Source organism: Mirounga leonina, unplaced genomic scaffold (genome assembly GCF_011800145.1).
Source record: "Mirounga leonina isolate KUSES-001 unplaced genomic scaffold, KU_Mleo_1.0 Mir_53, whole genome shotgun sequence".
In the NCBI taxonomy this organism is placed as follows: Eukaryota; Metazoa; Chordata; class Mammalia; order Carnivora; family Phocidae; genus Mirounga; species Mirounga leonina.
This window is the reverse complement of record NW_023270807.1, coordinates 10,937,599-10,955,157: the sequence shown is the minus strand read 5'-3', so window position 1 is coordinate 10,955,157 and position 17,559 is coordinate 10,937,599. Positions and strand designations below refer to the sequence as shown.

General features: G+C 37.3%; 1 protein-coding gene across 2 annotated transcripts in view; it reads right to left on the bottom strand.

The window, feature by feature from the left end:
* Positions 1-3,690: 3,690 nt before the first annotated feature.
* The window catches only part of CDC5L (cell division cycle 5 like), a 47,576-nt gene continuing 33,707 nt past the window's right edge, over positions 3,691-17,559 (bottom strand). Inside the window, exons 14-16 of one of the 2 annotated variants that reach the window (XM_034991584.1) lie at positions 15,690-15,887; positions 4,886-5,098; positions 3,703-4,129 (exon numbers count right to left, since the gene is read on the bottom strand). In XM_034991584.1, coding sequence (XP_034847475.1) covers positions 4,025-4,129; positions 4,886-5,098; positions 15,690-15,887 — 516 coding nt within the window. In that variant the 3' untranslated portion in view covers positions 3,703-4,024. Of the gene's footprint in view, positions 4,130-4,885; positions 5,099-15,689; positions 15,888-17,559 lie in introns of both variants that reach the window. The other variant, XM_034991585.1, reaches the window with a different exon arrangement.

Sequence of the window (17,559 nt, the reverse complement as noted above, 5' to 3'; positions counted from 1 at the left end):
TACATTTTAAAACAAAATTTTAAAATCAAATTTAAAGATACTTCAATTTAAAAACAGATAACATAGTCACAGAAGAAACTGTTGTCAAGAAATTACTTCCCAAAAGGGCTCTCAATTCAAAGGTTTCTCAGCTCAATCCTTCAATCTTTAATGGAACAAATCCCTCCAATGAATAACTGCTTGATGCAAAGAAAAATATACATAGTTATCCTATTCACCTTATACAGCTAGCAAAATCTCCATGTCAGAAATTGGACTGGGGCGCCTAGGTGACTCAGTACGGTGAGCATACAACTCTTGATCTCAGCTTAGGTCTTGACCTCAGGGTTGTGAGTTCAAGCTCTGCTTTGGGCTCCACACTAGGTGTGGAGCCTACTTATAAAAAAAAAAAAAAAGAGCTAACAGCCCAAAAGACTAAATTCACTTACGTAAAAAATGCAATTTTCCTAAATAACCTATTAGCAAATCAAAGTTTACAGGGCCAATAGGGCAGCCACATTTTAGGAGAAATGCATTGCAGGACATCACGTACTTCACAACTAAGGTTCCCAGAAAAACAGATGTGAAAATAGTGAGGATAAAATGGTTGGACAGCAGAAATCTACACGTGCTGTTAGGTATTTTTTCTCTGGAGACTGAATTTTCTTATCTCAGCATTATTTCTAATATTTCAAAGATGAGATCTCACTCCTTCTGGTGGGTTTTTTTTGGGGGGGGGGCTCTGTATCATATTTAATTTCTGTCCCAAAGTTACTGAGACTTAAACATGCTTTTCAACACAACCAGTTAATGAAAAATAAGATAAATGTGAATGTGAAAAGTTACCAAAATCGCTCTCAGAGTGCTGCTGGTAAAGAACCCTGGGCTTTACAGGGTACTAACAAAGATGATGCAGAGCTGTTTACCAATTAAAGCTGCACTGCTATATGGCAAAAGCGTGAGCCATACATCTACAATGCACTGAGACTGCCAATTTTGAAATTATGCAAACCTTGGTCATTTTGTAGGCTGTAAGTATGTGCATTACTTCAAATTTTGAAAACAAAGTGAGTATTGTTAGATCAACTATTTTATTTATTTATTTATTTTTAGATTTTATTTATTTATCTGACAGAGACAGCGAGAGAGGGAACACAAGCAGAGGGAGAGCGAGAAGCAGGCTTCCTGCGGAGCAGGGAGCCCGATGCGGGGCTCGATCCCAGAACACTGGGACCATGACCTGAGCCGAAGGCAGCCGCTTAAAGACTGAGCCACCCAGGAGCCCCAAGATCAACTATTTTAAATCCGTATCATTCAAGTCTACATAAGATGCAAGTAAAATGTAAATCTTAAAAAAATTTTTTTTTTTTAAAGATTTTTTATTTATTTATTTATTTGACAGAGAGAGACACAGCGAGAGAGACAACACACGCAGGGGGAGTGGGAGAGGGAGAAGCAGGCTCCCCACGGAGCAGGGAGAGCCCGATGCAGGGCTCGATCCCAGGACCCTGGGACCATGACCTGAGCCGAAGGCAGATGCTTAACGACTGAGCCTCCCAGGCACCTCTTAAAAAAAAAATTTTTGTAATTAATCTACCTGATTCCAGGCATTCAAAGACGGTTTAACATTGGAAAATCTATTGATATGTCATCAACAAATTAAATGGAAAAAAACCATCTGATAATCTTAAGAGATATCCAAAAAGCATGTGTGACAAAATTCCAGAGCCGATCCTAATTCAGATTATTTTTTTATTTTTATTTTTTTTAAAGATTTTATCTATTTATTTCACAGAGACACAGCGAGAGTAGGAACACAAGCACAGGGAGTGGGAGAGGGAGAAGCAGGCTTCCCGCCCAAGCAGGGAGCCCGATGCAGGGCTCGATCCCAGGACCCTGGGATCATGACCTGAGCCGAAGGCAGAAGCTTAACGACTGAGCCACCCAGTCGCCCCTAATTCAGGTTCTTTAAAAACTAAAAGTGGAGGGGTACTTCCTTTCTAGATAAAGAACTCAAAACAGCCAGCCTAAAAGTAAAATACTATGGACATTCCCATTAAAATCAAAAATAAAACGTCTACCATCAGCATTCTTATTTAACACTCTTCTAAACATTTCTGCCAACAAAACATGCAACAAAAATTAAACTACTAGAAGAAACATTATCATTATTCATAGATGATATCAAAGTGTTCCCTAGAAAACCATGTGAAATTACTGAAACAAGTACTAGAATTAAGCGGCTAGATACTAGAAAAATATATAGTCCAATGAGACCACAGAATTATTACCACTCAAATTTTTGCACCTGTCCCCACCAGGACTGCCTCTATCCTGGTTTGAGTCAGTATGGCTGTTTGCCTGATTACCACTTTATGCTCCTCAACTAACCGGCTTCCCCGTCTTCAGCCAGTGAGACATTATGCAGTATGACCACAGGATATTTCTCTAAACCAAATCTAACCATGTCATTCCTTTGCTCAGAATCTTCTCATAGCTTCCCATAATAGAATAAAATCTAAATTTCTTACCAAGGCCTTATAAATATGCCCCTATTCATGTAGGCCTTACTCAAACGCTATTCTTGACATTCCAGCCACATGGTCGTCTTTTCTATTCCTCAAACACTCCAAAGGGGCTTTGTGCTTGTTCTTCACTCTGCTGGTATTGCTCTTCCTTGAGTCCCACAAGAATAGCTCCTTCTAAGATGTTAATCACATCTTATCTTAAAAGTTACCTCCTCAAAGACTCTTCTGATCATCCAGCCTAAAGTAGCCACCCAGTCACTATCTCCCATTACCCTATTTTAATTCCCTCCATAGAATCTAAGTTCATGATCTGATACTTTTCCTGGTATACGGAGTATCTCCTCCTCCTACTGTCATCTCCGTGAGAGTTTATCTCCAACACTTAACTAAGTGCCTGGCACATACGAAGAGTCACTCGATAAACACCTGATTTTTAATCACCTAAAATTCCCAACAGGCCATAAGCACCACAAAACAGGAGTCATGCCTATTTTACTCATTGTTCTATCTCCACGAGTCTGACACCCGGTATATAGTTAATAAATATCTGATGAATGAATGAATCAATCCTTCCTTACCTCCTTTTAGTCCCTAGGATTCTTAAGATTAGGACATCTGCCTGGTTAGTCCAACATACTGTTGGTCTATACCAAACTTGTAGCCAATTAATAACTGTCCCAAATAATTTCATGTGAATTATAAAGTCAGGTCTTCCCACTCCTACCCATTCCCCAAATTCTACACTTGTGTAATGAACTTGTTAAGATAAACACCAAGCTTTAAAAAAGTTCCAACAGTCTTACTGAAATTAATCTTTAACATGCCTTTATCAAAAAGACATTTACAAGAAAAGAACAGGTTGATAAAAATTAAATCTTTTGAGTCCTAATCCATAACTGTGTGAGTAGCTGGGCAGAGAAGAGACCTTCCCTAAAGTTATACTAAAAAAAAAAAAAAACAAAAAAACTGAGGTGTTAAAATGTTAATCTTGTCAGTGTACTGAGAAATGAATACTCTATGCTAAAACTAACAAAGCCACAAAAGGACTCCTCTTAAGGAATTAAAATACTGGATCACCATTTTGATTACCCAAGAGTTACTCATTAAATATGACACAGAGTACATACTTGCTGGTTTGTGGGCATTCTAAGTATCTAATTACTTCAAACAAAAGGCTACACTCTCAATTTTTTACATTTTGTTTTTATTCAAGAGTTTACTCACAGGCAGCACTTTAAAATCAGGCTTTTAAAATTAAAGGCCAAAACTAAAAAAATTTTGCAAATATGACACTGCTAAAAGAATGATCGATCATCTTAATAATTTAAACCCTAAAATGTCCTGTGGAGTTAAAGTCTTTATACATAGACTGTGTAAGATTGATATCATTTAAAACAAACAACTGAAAAACCACAGATTGTGGGTAAATTTGTCAATGAAGATAATCATCAGTTTCAGCCTTCCAGAGTATGAAAACCAGCAATTAATTCATCTTGTGACAGAATATAAACTATGCTTCAGAATTTGGACTTTAAAGTCTCTTTCTCCAGCAGCAAGTCAGCATATCTATGCTGAAGTTCTTTTTCTCTTTCCTGTTGTCGCTGAACATCTTCTTTTAGACACTTGAAGAGACAAAAATATTAAATAATTATTTCATATGTAAGCACACTGAAAATTAAAAATATCTTATGATACTTTATCATCTTACAAATAGCTGAGCTACGTCATGACTCTTAAGGGCTAGGTATTCCCCCAGAGAAACAAGAAATAGCAACTACTTGTGCTGTAAAACAAGTACTGCAACCATTCTCTGGTCAAATGACTACCATTTGTAAATCTTGCAAAATCTTATAAAATCTCCGCTGCCGTGTCAAATAAACAAGCCACTGTCGTCCTATCAATACCCACGAATGCACTTCTATTAAGCCCTGACTGCCCAAGTGTGACTATCATGCACACTTGAGAAATAAACCAAATCTAGCCAAAGGAATTTCATGCTTGAGAATGACCAGCTATACTCCCAGCATCCTAAATTACAAAACAGACACTGGTTTAATGTACGTCAGAGAGCTAGAAGAATGGGATACAATTAAGCTTCAGGGGGACAAATCACAAGGCTTACTTATTCTATTTCACAGTGTATAGATATACAAACCAGAAAATTAGTAAAGGAAAAGCCACTGTATCCACCATTGGCCTGGTCTATCCATCTACACACAGACAACTCTAGATAAGTCAAAAACTTCAGGCTCTCATTGAAAAAAGCCAGACAGTATCAACTGCAGAGATAGTCTGCACAGGAAAAAGAAAAAACAGGAAAGCCCTGGTAATTCTTTGCAGTTCTCTTTTGAAGCAATGCCGCAAGGCAATAATGTTACCTCTAGCCTCCGGGGAATAGCAGAATCTTCATGTTTCTTGAGTTCTTCAAAAGTGCGTAACTCCAAATGAGCCTGCTCAATTTGGTCCCATAAGTCATTCAACTGTTTCATGAGCCCCATAGCACGAGACTGGTAACCCCCAAGCAAAATTTTCATCTTCTTCTCCATCTTTGCAGCTCTCTTAGCTTCCGTTGTCATGTGACCCCTGTTTATCTGGGGGTTGGGGGAAGATCACATCAGCAGACATGAGAAAAACAGGCTAAATAATGGAACTAAAAAGGCACTATTGGTTCATTTACCTCCTCAAAGCAAAGGTACATTAGAATTCCTTATATTTTAGCTACCATAACACAAAATTTGGCCTAAGAAGGGTTTGTCTTGTACTAGAAGGGTTTCACAGTTTAGTCCCACATCATCTGTCTATAACTTCATCCATGATTCAATTTCAAAGCAAGTTTGAATTTCATAGTATAAGAAAAACTAATCTCTGCTTCTGAAAATAACTTCTGCTATCATTAATCTGCACTGATTTGGGGACTGGCAAAGACCCATCTTCACCACTTTTATCCCAAAATGTACTTCTATACAATATGATGACTACAGCTAACACTGCTGTATGATATACAGAAAGTTGTGAAGAAAGTAAATCTCAAGATCATAAGAGGACATTTTTTCTTTTTTTCTTCTTTCTTCCTTTATATTTTATCTACATGAGATGATGGAGTTAACTGAATCTATCGCGATAATCATTTCACAACACATGTAAATCAAACCATCATCCCGAACGCCTTAAGTTTATACAGTGATGTACAATTATTTCTCAATAAAAGTGGGGGAAAATGCACGTCTATATTATACATCCAGTACATTTTTAACAACTGAATAATGTCCAATTAATGCACCATAGTTGTAATCAAAATGTAATCCCCTTAAACTATAAAACTACTGGTTTATTTTTATAATGTTATAATTCTAAATGTGGCACAAAACCCATAAAGGAAAAAGAATATCACATTTGGCAATGAAAAAAAAATCTTTAGTTTTTGAAAAGTGAAGACACCAGAAAATTGAGAGATGACAGTTTTCCTATTAAATATGTATACTGAGCATAGATGGGCTGCCTCCTCAACTCATTCTAAAAATTAGGGGAAAAGAATTCAAACTCACAAAAGAGGAGGAGGATGACAATTAACAAAAGCAAGATACCAGAAAAATGCTAGAGCTGATGCAGGGCCGAGAAAGCCCCAGGTGAGGGAGTCCAAGGAGAGCTGGCTGAGAAGGAAACAGGTGTGTAATACAGAATCCCATTCACATAACACCTACTCTAGGTGTATATTCTACGTCCCACAATATAATCACTTCGTATTTTAAAGTGATCTGCAAATGCATGTTTTCAACATACAACACTTACAATTATGAGGTCAGAGCCACAAGAATAACCATTAAATCTGTGTTACTTTCTTATGTGTGGGTCTGTTCTTTCTTTCCTCCCCCCCTCAACTTACTTCCTCTCTTCCCCCACTCTCCCACCCCACCTCAACTGATTCCATCAAGTGACTCTGCAACTAAGTAGTTTCAAGATAATGTACACCCAAATAATAATCCATAAAAAGCTAGTAAGCTTTTATTTGTCTGCAATTCATTTGGATAATAAATAATGTCCTTTATAAAGGAGCCATTTTCCTCTAACAGATAACAAAGTTCCATGGCACCGATGTCTAAGGAAACACTGTGCGGAGTCAGGCAGCACAGGAGAGGGCGCACCGAGTCACCCTCACCACCTAGCACTGCCACCCCACTGTTCTCAGGTGATGCGAGCTATTTAACCTGTCTTCCTTTCCTCATCAGTAAAATGGCAGTCACTGCTATAAGTTATTATGGAGCTTAAGTAATATAATAGATGTCAAACCCTTAGCCTCCCAGGGACTAGCACAGAGGAAACAATTAACAAGTGTCAGGTCTGATTACAATTACCTTATATATACTAAGAGTTCAACCATTTTGCTCTCCCCTCTCTAATGGACCAAGGGACTAATGATGAGGCTTTAAAACCTTAAAATTCCAACTTTAATAAAAAATGACCCAGAATCCTTCCTGGAAATAAAGCAAGGAAAAATAGCTATTCCTTCTTTTAAGAGAGCAGTTTGCCTCTTGAGGACAACCATGGCAAGTAACATGTACTGGAATGTGTCTTCTCCAGCCAGTGGCTTTCAACCCCAGCTCAACTTTAGAATCACCCGCGGAGCTTTTCAAATCTACCAGTGCCAGTGCCCTAAGCCCAGAGACCCTTATTTAAATGGTCTCAGATCTTGGTATTTTTAAAGCCCCCAGATGACTCTACTAGGCAATCAGGATGGAGTTGCTGGATAGAGTTATATTATGATGGAGTTATACTATAATTCAGCATGTTCTAAGATACTCTAATCATATGTGGATTCAAATAAACATTCCAAAACCCTAACATTAACAGCACAGAATTTCAAATTAATACACACAGCACTTTTTTTTTTTTTTGAGAGAGCGAACAAGCAGGAGGGGGGGGGGGGGGGGGGGGGGGGTGGGGAGGGAAAGAGAGAATCTCAAGCAGACTCCCTGCTGAGCACGGAGCCCTACACAGGGCTCAATCTTACCACACTGAGATCATGACCTGACCCAAAATAAAGAGTTGAATACTTAACCGACCGAGCCACCCAGACGCCCCTATATATAGCACATTTTAAAAATTAGACATACAAATTTTCATTTTCATTGGTTAAGATAATTCAAATAGCTATGCACTGCACTCCATGGATATTCAATTTCCAATTTGGTACAAGAACCTAATACTTATGTTCTAAAAGTGTTTAATTAGTCATCAAGACACATTTTGAATGACTGGTACCTTGTATCTGGTGATTACCTCATATGGTTGAGTCATTTATGCTCCCCAAACTATCAAGGATTTTAAAACTTTCAAAGTTGCTAGCTTCCATTTCATGCCAACAATTTTATTTAATTTAGTTCAAGCTTTATATAAAATCTTCTGGCTCAAATACTGTACTAAGATTCCAAGCAAATATGGAAATAAATTACCAAAAAATTAAGCGAAGGAAAAAATTTATAGTCAAATAACTACATAAATTTAGTCACGAAAAGTATAAGGAAAAATTAAATGCAGCTTTTAATATTCAATTTAAGCTCAGTTACCTTACGTCTGCCATCTGATCATTAAAATGTGAAGGAAGATTATCTGTACACTTTGTAAAATGTTCAACCTATGCCTGCTCAATGCGCTTTAGGAGGGAAAAATGCTAACCTATAAGGTCTGGCTTTTTTCTAGCCAAGAAACCTCAAACATGAAATGCACATGCATTCATGGAACAGAACTGCCCTAAATTAGTCCAACTCCCCCACCCCATACTCATACACCACAGAAATATTAAAGTCCAACAGGGTATAAGACCTTATTGTTTAAAATACAAAAAAATCAGGAAAAACCAGACTGTGACTTAACTAAATTCGTATTTCTAAGCCTTTCTAAAAAAATTAAGTATTAGCAATTGCCCTTCCAGAAGGACAACTTATTTTGAACAAAACAATATTGGCTTAAGGAGCTTCGACAGTATGGTTAGAGCTGACTTATAAAAAGTTCTCAAAAAAAAAATTTTTTTTTTCAAATCCTTATCTGCACTTAGAAATGCACTTCAAATTCTTCTTAAAACATCCAACAGAGATAGTAGCAGAGATAGGAGTGGAGATAGGATTAAATACCTTGTAAACTTGTCACCAGACAAATCTACCAGATATGGTTGTAATGGAAGCTTAAGCTTTAAATATGTATCAACACAAAATTCACTATTAGAAAACTGTACCTAGGGGCGCCTGGGTGGCTCAGTGGGTTAAGCGTCTGCCTTTGGCTCAGGTCATGATCTCAGGGTCCTGTGACAGAGCCCCGAGTTGAGCTCCCTGCTCTCCCTGCTTCTCCCTCTCCCTGTCGCTACCTCAGCCTGTCTCTCAAATAAATAAAATCTTAAAAAAAAAAAAAAAAAGAGGAAAAGAAAACTGTAACTATGAAAAAATTAAAGTAGGACAACACTTGATATAATTAAAGCTGACTACATCTAAAATGAAAAAGTAAAATTCAATCCAAAAGGGGAGATGAATGAGAATGTATCTACATACCAATGTGTGGGGGAGACCAAACTGACAAATTTCATGTACCATAACTCAGTCTTATAATACGATGTCTGGAATGTGGTTCAAAATAATGGGAAAGAGAGAATAATATATGAAACAAAAGTGGTTGTGAGTTGATATCCCTAGCTGGATGCTAATATTTGAGGACTCATTAAACTAATCCACGTTAGGGTTTATTTGAAAACTCCCATAATAAAAGGTTCTAGAAAATTCAAATTCAGTATCTACTGCAGAGGCTATTTTGTTAAGACTGTACACCACAGGGGCGCCTGGGTGGCTCAGTCGTTAAGCGTCTGCCTTCGGCTCGGGTCATGGTCCCAGGGTCCTGGGATCGAGCCCCGCATCGGGCTCCCTGCTCGGCGGGAAGCCTGCTTCTCCCTCTCCCACTCTCCCTCTCTCGCTGTGTCTCTCTCTGTCAAATAAATAAATACAATCTTTTTAAAAATTAAAAAAAAAGACTGTACACCACAAACCATGAATCAATACAATGAAATATAAGAGACATCAAAATTTACAAGTATGTCAACGATTTCAACACACCAAAATGTATATATGAGATGTTAAATTACAATCCACAATTATGTTAAAATCCATTTATACTAACCAAAATCTGAGCCTTAAGCCTTACTCAATCTCTGTGAAAATCAACCCATGTCTCAAATTTCAGACAGTCATCAAAATTTATAGAATAAAAACTCAGCCACCCTGTTGTTCAAGGTACCAAAGTTACTTCTTGATACCTGAGAGTATCAAACCAAGTTTAATCCAACAGACCTGAAGCGACAGGGAGAGAATTTCCACTCACTAAACCTCGTAATCGCTAGGCACACAGTATTTCATTTAATCTTACAGTATCTCAAACTCTCACTTCCGAGATAAAAACTATTAGCCACCCAAATATTACAGGTAAGGAAATTTGAGGCTCAGAGAGGTTAAGTAACTTGCCCTAGGCCACACAGCGACTAAGTGAAGAAACTACAGAATGTGTCCTACTTGAAAGTTCAACACATTAGGCCACACCACTACTAATAAACCGAACATCCTCCTTGCCTCAGCCCCTGAAATGCAAACATGCCTGAAGAAATTCAAGCTGTGGGTCTAAATGGCTTAATGCCATCAGACAGTTCCCTGAAAAACAAGTTATTCTAGACACACATAAACAAGATCTTAATTAATGGATCTGCCCATCATTCTTTCTGAGATATTAGCCTACAAGAATTTTATTTGACACTTGAGAAAAACTTTGACTTTCCCCAGCTTACACTTTTAAATTCCTAATTCTTTTATTCTTAACAAGCTATAAGATCATAAGAAAACAAACATCCCTTAGAAAAATTTTACAGGGAAGAAAAGGTTATTTAACAACTTTTTAAGAAGTTGGGCAGAATATAACGAGTATATAATTACTTGGGGATTTCGCCAAAGCTGTTCTTTGCCACAACTTTATAAATGAGAGCAAGTGATCGGGTTTCTTTTTTTTTTTTAATAATATTTGTAATAATATACTATTAAATTAACAAAGTAGTATACGGTGATTCCAATTCAGTTTCTAAACACCTTCCTCCTTTCATCCACACATAGATGCATATGGTAATTTTTTCTATCTTTAGTCATATATATACATACACACACACGTGTATATAAATATATACATACACACATACACATCCCTCAAAATGTTTAAGGTGATTATGTCTGGATGGTAGGCTTCTTCTCAAATTGTTTTTTAATTTCTTTTTAAATTTTCTACAAAGTACAGGTATTATTTTTAGAAAAACGCCTACAAATGTTATTTTTTAAATGCATAGAAGAGAAACTGTCTAAAAAAGACTGGCCAGAGACCAATGGAAAACTGATGGTCCCCAGGAGATGAATCAGTGGAACCATAAGTGTTTCCTCGGGTCATTACAAAAGGGGGCTGTATGGGACTTATAAAAGTGTAATTGTTACTTTCGAACTCACTAAGTTTGTTAAGGTTACTAAGCTTAAGTAATTCCAAAATAAACACATTATCCTTGGGTCTCCAATACTGTCTTCAGTTAAAGTCTGTTACAGTGAGGTTCAGAAACATTAAGAGCATCCCTCAGTGAAACTCTTGCTTGGGGGCCCAGAATATAACTTTATACCACTGGAAAAACAGGTTTAAGGATACCCAAAATAAATAGAGTTGATGGCAGTTCCACTTCCTAGTCCATCATTTAGCAATATGATCCTATAGTAGTAACGATGTGGTTCAACCACCAAAATGTTTGCAAACAATAAGAGTCCATGAGTGCCTTTCCTTTAATCTCTATACTACTCACTAGCATTCAGTTCTATCAGTGAACCCTCTCCATACTGATGAGCTGCAGGTCTGAGAAAGTGATTACCGCTAGCATCTCCCCGAGTTAGCAACCACCAGGCTGCATTCCCACAAAGCAAGCTAAGAAGTGAGGCAAAACCTTACTAAAAGCGTTTTCAAGAACAGTAATGTACCAACAAAGCAATACCAAGAGCACTTTACATCTGCATGAGTTAGGAATAGGAAATGAAACACATGAAACAAATTCAACTCAATGTTGAGGCATCACAGAAGCTACACAATTGTACCAAGGAGATCTCTGATCCAGCTCTAGAGTTCTTGCTAGAAACAACCAAGAAATCTGTCAGTGCCTGTAAGGGTCAAGGGAAAGAACAGAACTTGAGAAAGGGAGCATTCCAGAGTACTAGAAACTTCTCTCTTGTGCCCCGTGTCACCCCTCCCCACACACACCCACAAGGGAACATAAACTTGCCGAGTGACTACAACACAGAGTCCTCCACCCAGATTTGCCCAACAACTTGATCCCTACCCTAAGCTTTCACTCTTTAAAGTATTAAGGGTGAATTTTTTCCTATGTAAAAATATCTGACTTTATAATGAAAATCACTGAGAAAATATGATCCATTGTACAGCGAATTTTGCTGAAATATTACCATTCAATAAAGGCAGGGGTCCTCATAAGAGTTCTACAAATACACTGAGAAAGATTTTAAATGTGTTATCTGTGTTAAGTTACTTTATTTCCAAGAAGTCGATGTTACATAATATTTCTTGCCTAAGCTGACTGTGCCAGTAAAATACAGGGAGAAGTATTACTTCTGGACCTAGTTTCCACCTCTAAGGAAAACCTTTCCATTTTTATAGCTAACATGACAAAATCTACTTTTCAGCCAAACTTCCTCAACACAGCAGTTTAGATACTATTTCAAATACTATTAAATTTAATAGCAGGCCTAAATTCAAACTTCTCATTTCACTTTTGCACCTACTGGAAATTATTTCACTCAAAATAATTATGTCCTCAGACGATTTCCTAGTTCCACTTAAAGTGGAAACAAATTAGAACACTTCAAATTCTATTTGCACTTCCCAAATACAGTAATGACTCATTTATCTGGCATCATCAGAAAATGAGGCTCTCCACATGAAGCATTTTCCAGATAACTGAAGTCCCCAAGAGCACAGAACCTGTCTGCTTTGTTCCTGCTATATTCCCAGGGGCTAGAACAAGGGCTGGTACGTAGCAGATGCTCCGTTATAGTCACTAAACATACGATTACATCAAGTGCTAAAGCCCATTTTATTTTTTACCATCTAATAAAAATTTTCCTGTTTTAGCCATCCCTCTTTAAAAAAAAAAAAAAAGAAAAGAAAAAGAGATGACCCTGAACAAAAATTGTTTTTTTTTTTAAATCTGGGACATCACTACAAACAGCAATAACTCTACTCTCCTACCATACACCTACAATGCCCTCAGAAGTTATTAAAATACCGTATTTAAATGGCCTCAACGTGCTATGCTTTCTAACTTCTCCTTTTCTGATATTAGCTATCACTTGTGTTTGCTGCTGCTGCACATGTATCTGGCAAGGTTCTGAAATTAATTCTGCCTCCAAAGCAGAATAAAACACATGAACTTGGTTACAATTCTGAAGTCTTAATCCCACTTACTTCTGACCTGTGACTACATTCTGATTCTATGCATTTAAGAGACTCCTTACACCACCCACCACATTCTACATAAAATCTGAGATGGTTCTATTAGTTTTAAATGAGTATCTTATGGGTTTTCATTTAAGTTCTATGTTGCAAATACTAATCATGAGTAATGGCTCAAAGACCAGCTCCACTACAATCCTCGGGGCATATTTTTTAATCCACTTAGGAGACACCAACCACGACAAAGCTGGATTTCATCTTGCTTGATACACTGTGATAGGACCATAATTTAGATTCACTGTTCCAAAGTTCACGACAGCAAAAATCAAACACACTGGCAGCCATGGTGTACTGTGCTTGCACAGAAAGGCATATCTCCCTGAACCTAAGCGTGGAAAGAATAATTTAAGTATAGCATTTAGTTTATATAATACGACTGGAGTTCCTTCCCCACAACAAACTTTGAATAATGTTTATAATTTAGCAATCAACTGAAATGATGAAAGAATTACCACAATTGAAATAAAATATTTATGTATTTCAAACCAGTAGAATTGTGTCTTCAAAAACTAAAATAAGCTAACAAACCTAGTTCTGAATTAGGGATGGATACAAATAAAATGGGGGATTTGTTTACTTGGGTTTTTGAGTCTCTTTTCTTCTTTTTAAAGATTTAACGAACTTTCATTTGAAATAAGTGTAGTTTACTAAATTAAAGGATTTGATTACATATTCTTTAAAAGTAACTAGCTGGGTAAACAATAAAGTAAGTTATCCAGAAGTCAAGAAAAGAAAAATTACTTCAGACTGTTTTATGAATATTCTTCCAAAATCACCAATCCTTCAACAAAAATAGTTCAACGGAAGATTTCAGTTCCTGGTACTGAACTGAACAAAGAGAACCACATGTTTTTAATGGTTGCTCATAAATGACCCAAATAAATCTCCAAAAGAACAGCAGTGGTTCTTTCTGTATTTTTCCCTTCAAAACTCACAAGACCAATTCAACATAAAAATAAAAATTACTGTACTTTATGGCACCACTCACTTTGTGACACATTTATTTGCTGTCATGAAAGTTAGTGCCTCAACAAAGTAAATGAGATTTAGGGAAAAACTTTTTTTATATCTTAAAGAGCACAAAATGTCCTTACCACTTGAAATAGAAAAAGTTTACCCACCTCAAATGAGAAGCTTTTCAAACTAAGTGAGAGACCAAAGTATTTATATATCAATGTTGCAAGGAAGCTTTCCAAATAGCTTTCTAATCAATTATGATGTGACCTTAGATCAGGATTACACTGCTAACTACCACTTATAAATAAGAAACGAAGCCTACACAACAGAAAATAGAACTTAAAATGTGACCACTGATGTTCTCCTTTCCCTGACTTTAAATCGTGAATTAAAACACAGCACAACAGCACACCCTGCTGGAAGTTAGAGTAACAGCAACTGGATTGTAAAGATTTCACCCAAATATGAGAATTACTTCCAAAACAAACTACATTCCCACTAAATGATAATAGAGGCCCACAGGTGTTAACCATCAGGTGCCTATATATGTGATCTTAAAGGTAAAATTAAGACTTAGAATAATTTCATATTCAAAGAATGCTTTTTCATCTGCGTTGGTGGTATAGTGGTGAGCATAGCTGCCTTCCAAAGAATGCTTTTTCCTGTTCATTTCGCTAAGCCCCACACAGCACCAATCACCCCAAGTAATATTACCATTTTTTATTTTCACCCTAAATAAAAATATTTTCCAATCTGCTTTCTGTAAAAAGAAATTGGTAATCACATAAGAGGAAATTGAGGCCATTTCTGCATGTGATTGCCTGTAGCACCCCTTGCTCCCCCATCCCATCCTGGCCTCAGAAACATCCCTGAAGACCACCATTAAGAATCCACAAGGCAACCTAGTGGTGGATGAACCACAATTTACATGCCATTGGCAAAATGCCTACACAGATTCTGGAATTCAAAACACACAGACTATATTAGGAAACCATATGCCATGAAACTCCCATCCAGTACATTTCAACATTTTCCTCAGATGTGAAAAAAATCACAGAAGCCATTGTCTAATCCAGCTCGGTGCTCTCTCTGTAACAAACTCAAAGGAATCAGGATGAACGGAAAGGAACCAAAGTTTCATAAATGTGCTCCGTTGGCTATAGGGAAAAAAGCTTCTTGGTACCACTGAGCTCTCTCCTATTCTAGCATTGATGTACATTGTTTTGAGTGACTAGTGTTAACTTCTTGTCTCTTGCTCCCACATTTAAAAGGTTCTGTTTGACCTGTGATCAATCTGGAGGGCACCTTTATCATAAAGTCCAGCAATTCTGAAAACCAATAAAAAGTCAAAGAAGATCAAACACTTCAGTGTAGTTTTCCCTCAAGAACTGCAAAAGCAAGGGGCACCTGGCTGGCTCAGTCAGAAGAGCATGCAACTCTTAATCTCAGGGTCGTGAGTTCTAGCTCCACACTGAGTGTAGAGATTACTAAAACAAATAAATAGACTTAAAAAAAAAAAAAAAGAACTGCAAAAGCAATAATCACCTCAGACCTCAGGTCTACCTTTCTGAAATTACCTCCAGTTGTATTATTTGGTTCATTATTTCAATCAAGGTACACTTTAAATTAGAATTTTAAAAGGATACCAACCTCAAGCCTCTTTTCAAGTGACTCAATCCTGTCCTTTTTGCTAGCTAGGTTTGCCCGTGTGTAGCGGCTCTGCCCAGGAAGATACAAAACTTGACTGTAGCATTCTTCCCACACCTGGTTATAAGCTTCACTTGAGAGTTCTCCGTGGCTCATACCTTGTTTGACCACTTCCATCTCCTGTACCAGAACGTCCTGGGCCTGTGTACAGTAATAATTTCAGTAAGTTTGGGTACTACAGTAACTTGCCATCAAGAGAGAGCTTTTTTAAAAAACTAGTTTTTCCTCTCTTTGGTAAAGGCAATGAGTTTTGGTTGACTGGTTGTTTTTTGGGAAGGGAGGAACAATACCTAAGCAAAATGAATTAAAAAGCCAGTAAGTTGGTACAGACTGATCTGAAAAGTCAAGTGTCCATGTATCCCCAATAATATAAACATCCTTTGCCTTCACTTATTGTAATTGTAGCCACCATTTCTTGGATATCTACTGTATGCTGGAAACATTTAAAGGTTTCACCTACATTATCTCCAAGCACCACAACCACCTTACAAAGTAGTTGGTATTAACCTCATCTTAAAGGTGATAAAACAGGCTCAGAGAGATTAAGCAACTTGCTCAAAAACACATCTCTAGGAAAGGCAAGGCAGGATCATGCCCAAGCCAAATGGTACCTATGCTTGGCTGTGCTCCTTCTACTCTACCAATCCCACCCTACACTTCAGGGTTCACAGGACTGTGAAAGGGAACTAGGCGTTTCTTCTGGTACATGCCTTTTTCTCATCTGATGAAATGCCCCTGACATTGCCAAAGAATGAGATGGGGGCACAGATCAAAAAATAATGAATCACAGACCAGCTTTTACTACTAAAGAAAGTTTAAAATGAGAGAATGAGGGGGATAGAGCTGGACAGGCCTGGATACAAATCATAGCTTTACCATTTAAGGAGCTGTCTGAACTTGCTTAACATCTCTGAGCCCATTTCTCATCTGTAAAATGAGGATAATACCTACCTGACATGTTTGTTATTAGGATTAAGTGATACAATATACATACAGAGCCTAGCCCAACATCAGACACAATGACTCCATGACCATACCACATGAACTTTTTCCAGCCCTTTGCTTCACGGCTCAAAACTGACAACTATTTTTTTGTGCCTTAAAGAAACCTTTCAATCGTTCTAGTACATCAGAAAATAAGACAGACCAAAATATATAAAATCAAATACAAAAAACTTAAAACAATGGAAAATCATGTCTATAGGAGATAAAGACTAGATACTTTAAAACAGTATCTCTGAGGGGAAATAATGAAAACAAACCATTGGGGCGCCTGGGTGGCTCAGTCGGTTAAGCGACTGCCTTCGGCTCGGGTCATGATCCTGGAGTCCCGGGATCGAGTCCCGCATCGGGCTCCCTGCTCAGCAGGGAGTCTGCTTCTCCCTCTGACCCTCCTCCCTCTCCTGCTCTCTGTCTCTCATTCTCTCTCTCTCAAATAAATAAATAAAAAATCTTTAAAAAAAAAAAGAAAAAGAAAAAAACAATTAACATCCTTAATGAAAATCTGACACTTCATAAGAGAAATGGTATTTCACTCCCAAACTGTACATAATAAAAATTTACAAATTCAGCTCTTGTAATTATTCGAAGAGAGTATGACTAAGTTATCTTAAATTCTCCATAAAGAATCTGCTAAGTAAACAGCTGCTTCAAATTCTCTTTGGAACACAGAGGAATATAAATACACACATAAAATATAAAAGAATATTCAAACTGCTCTTTAACGTGAATAATCCAAAGCACTAACTACAATGATTATTTTCAAAAACTTTATTAGAACCTACTCCCTACAGAACCTTCTATTAGGCAACAA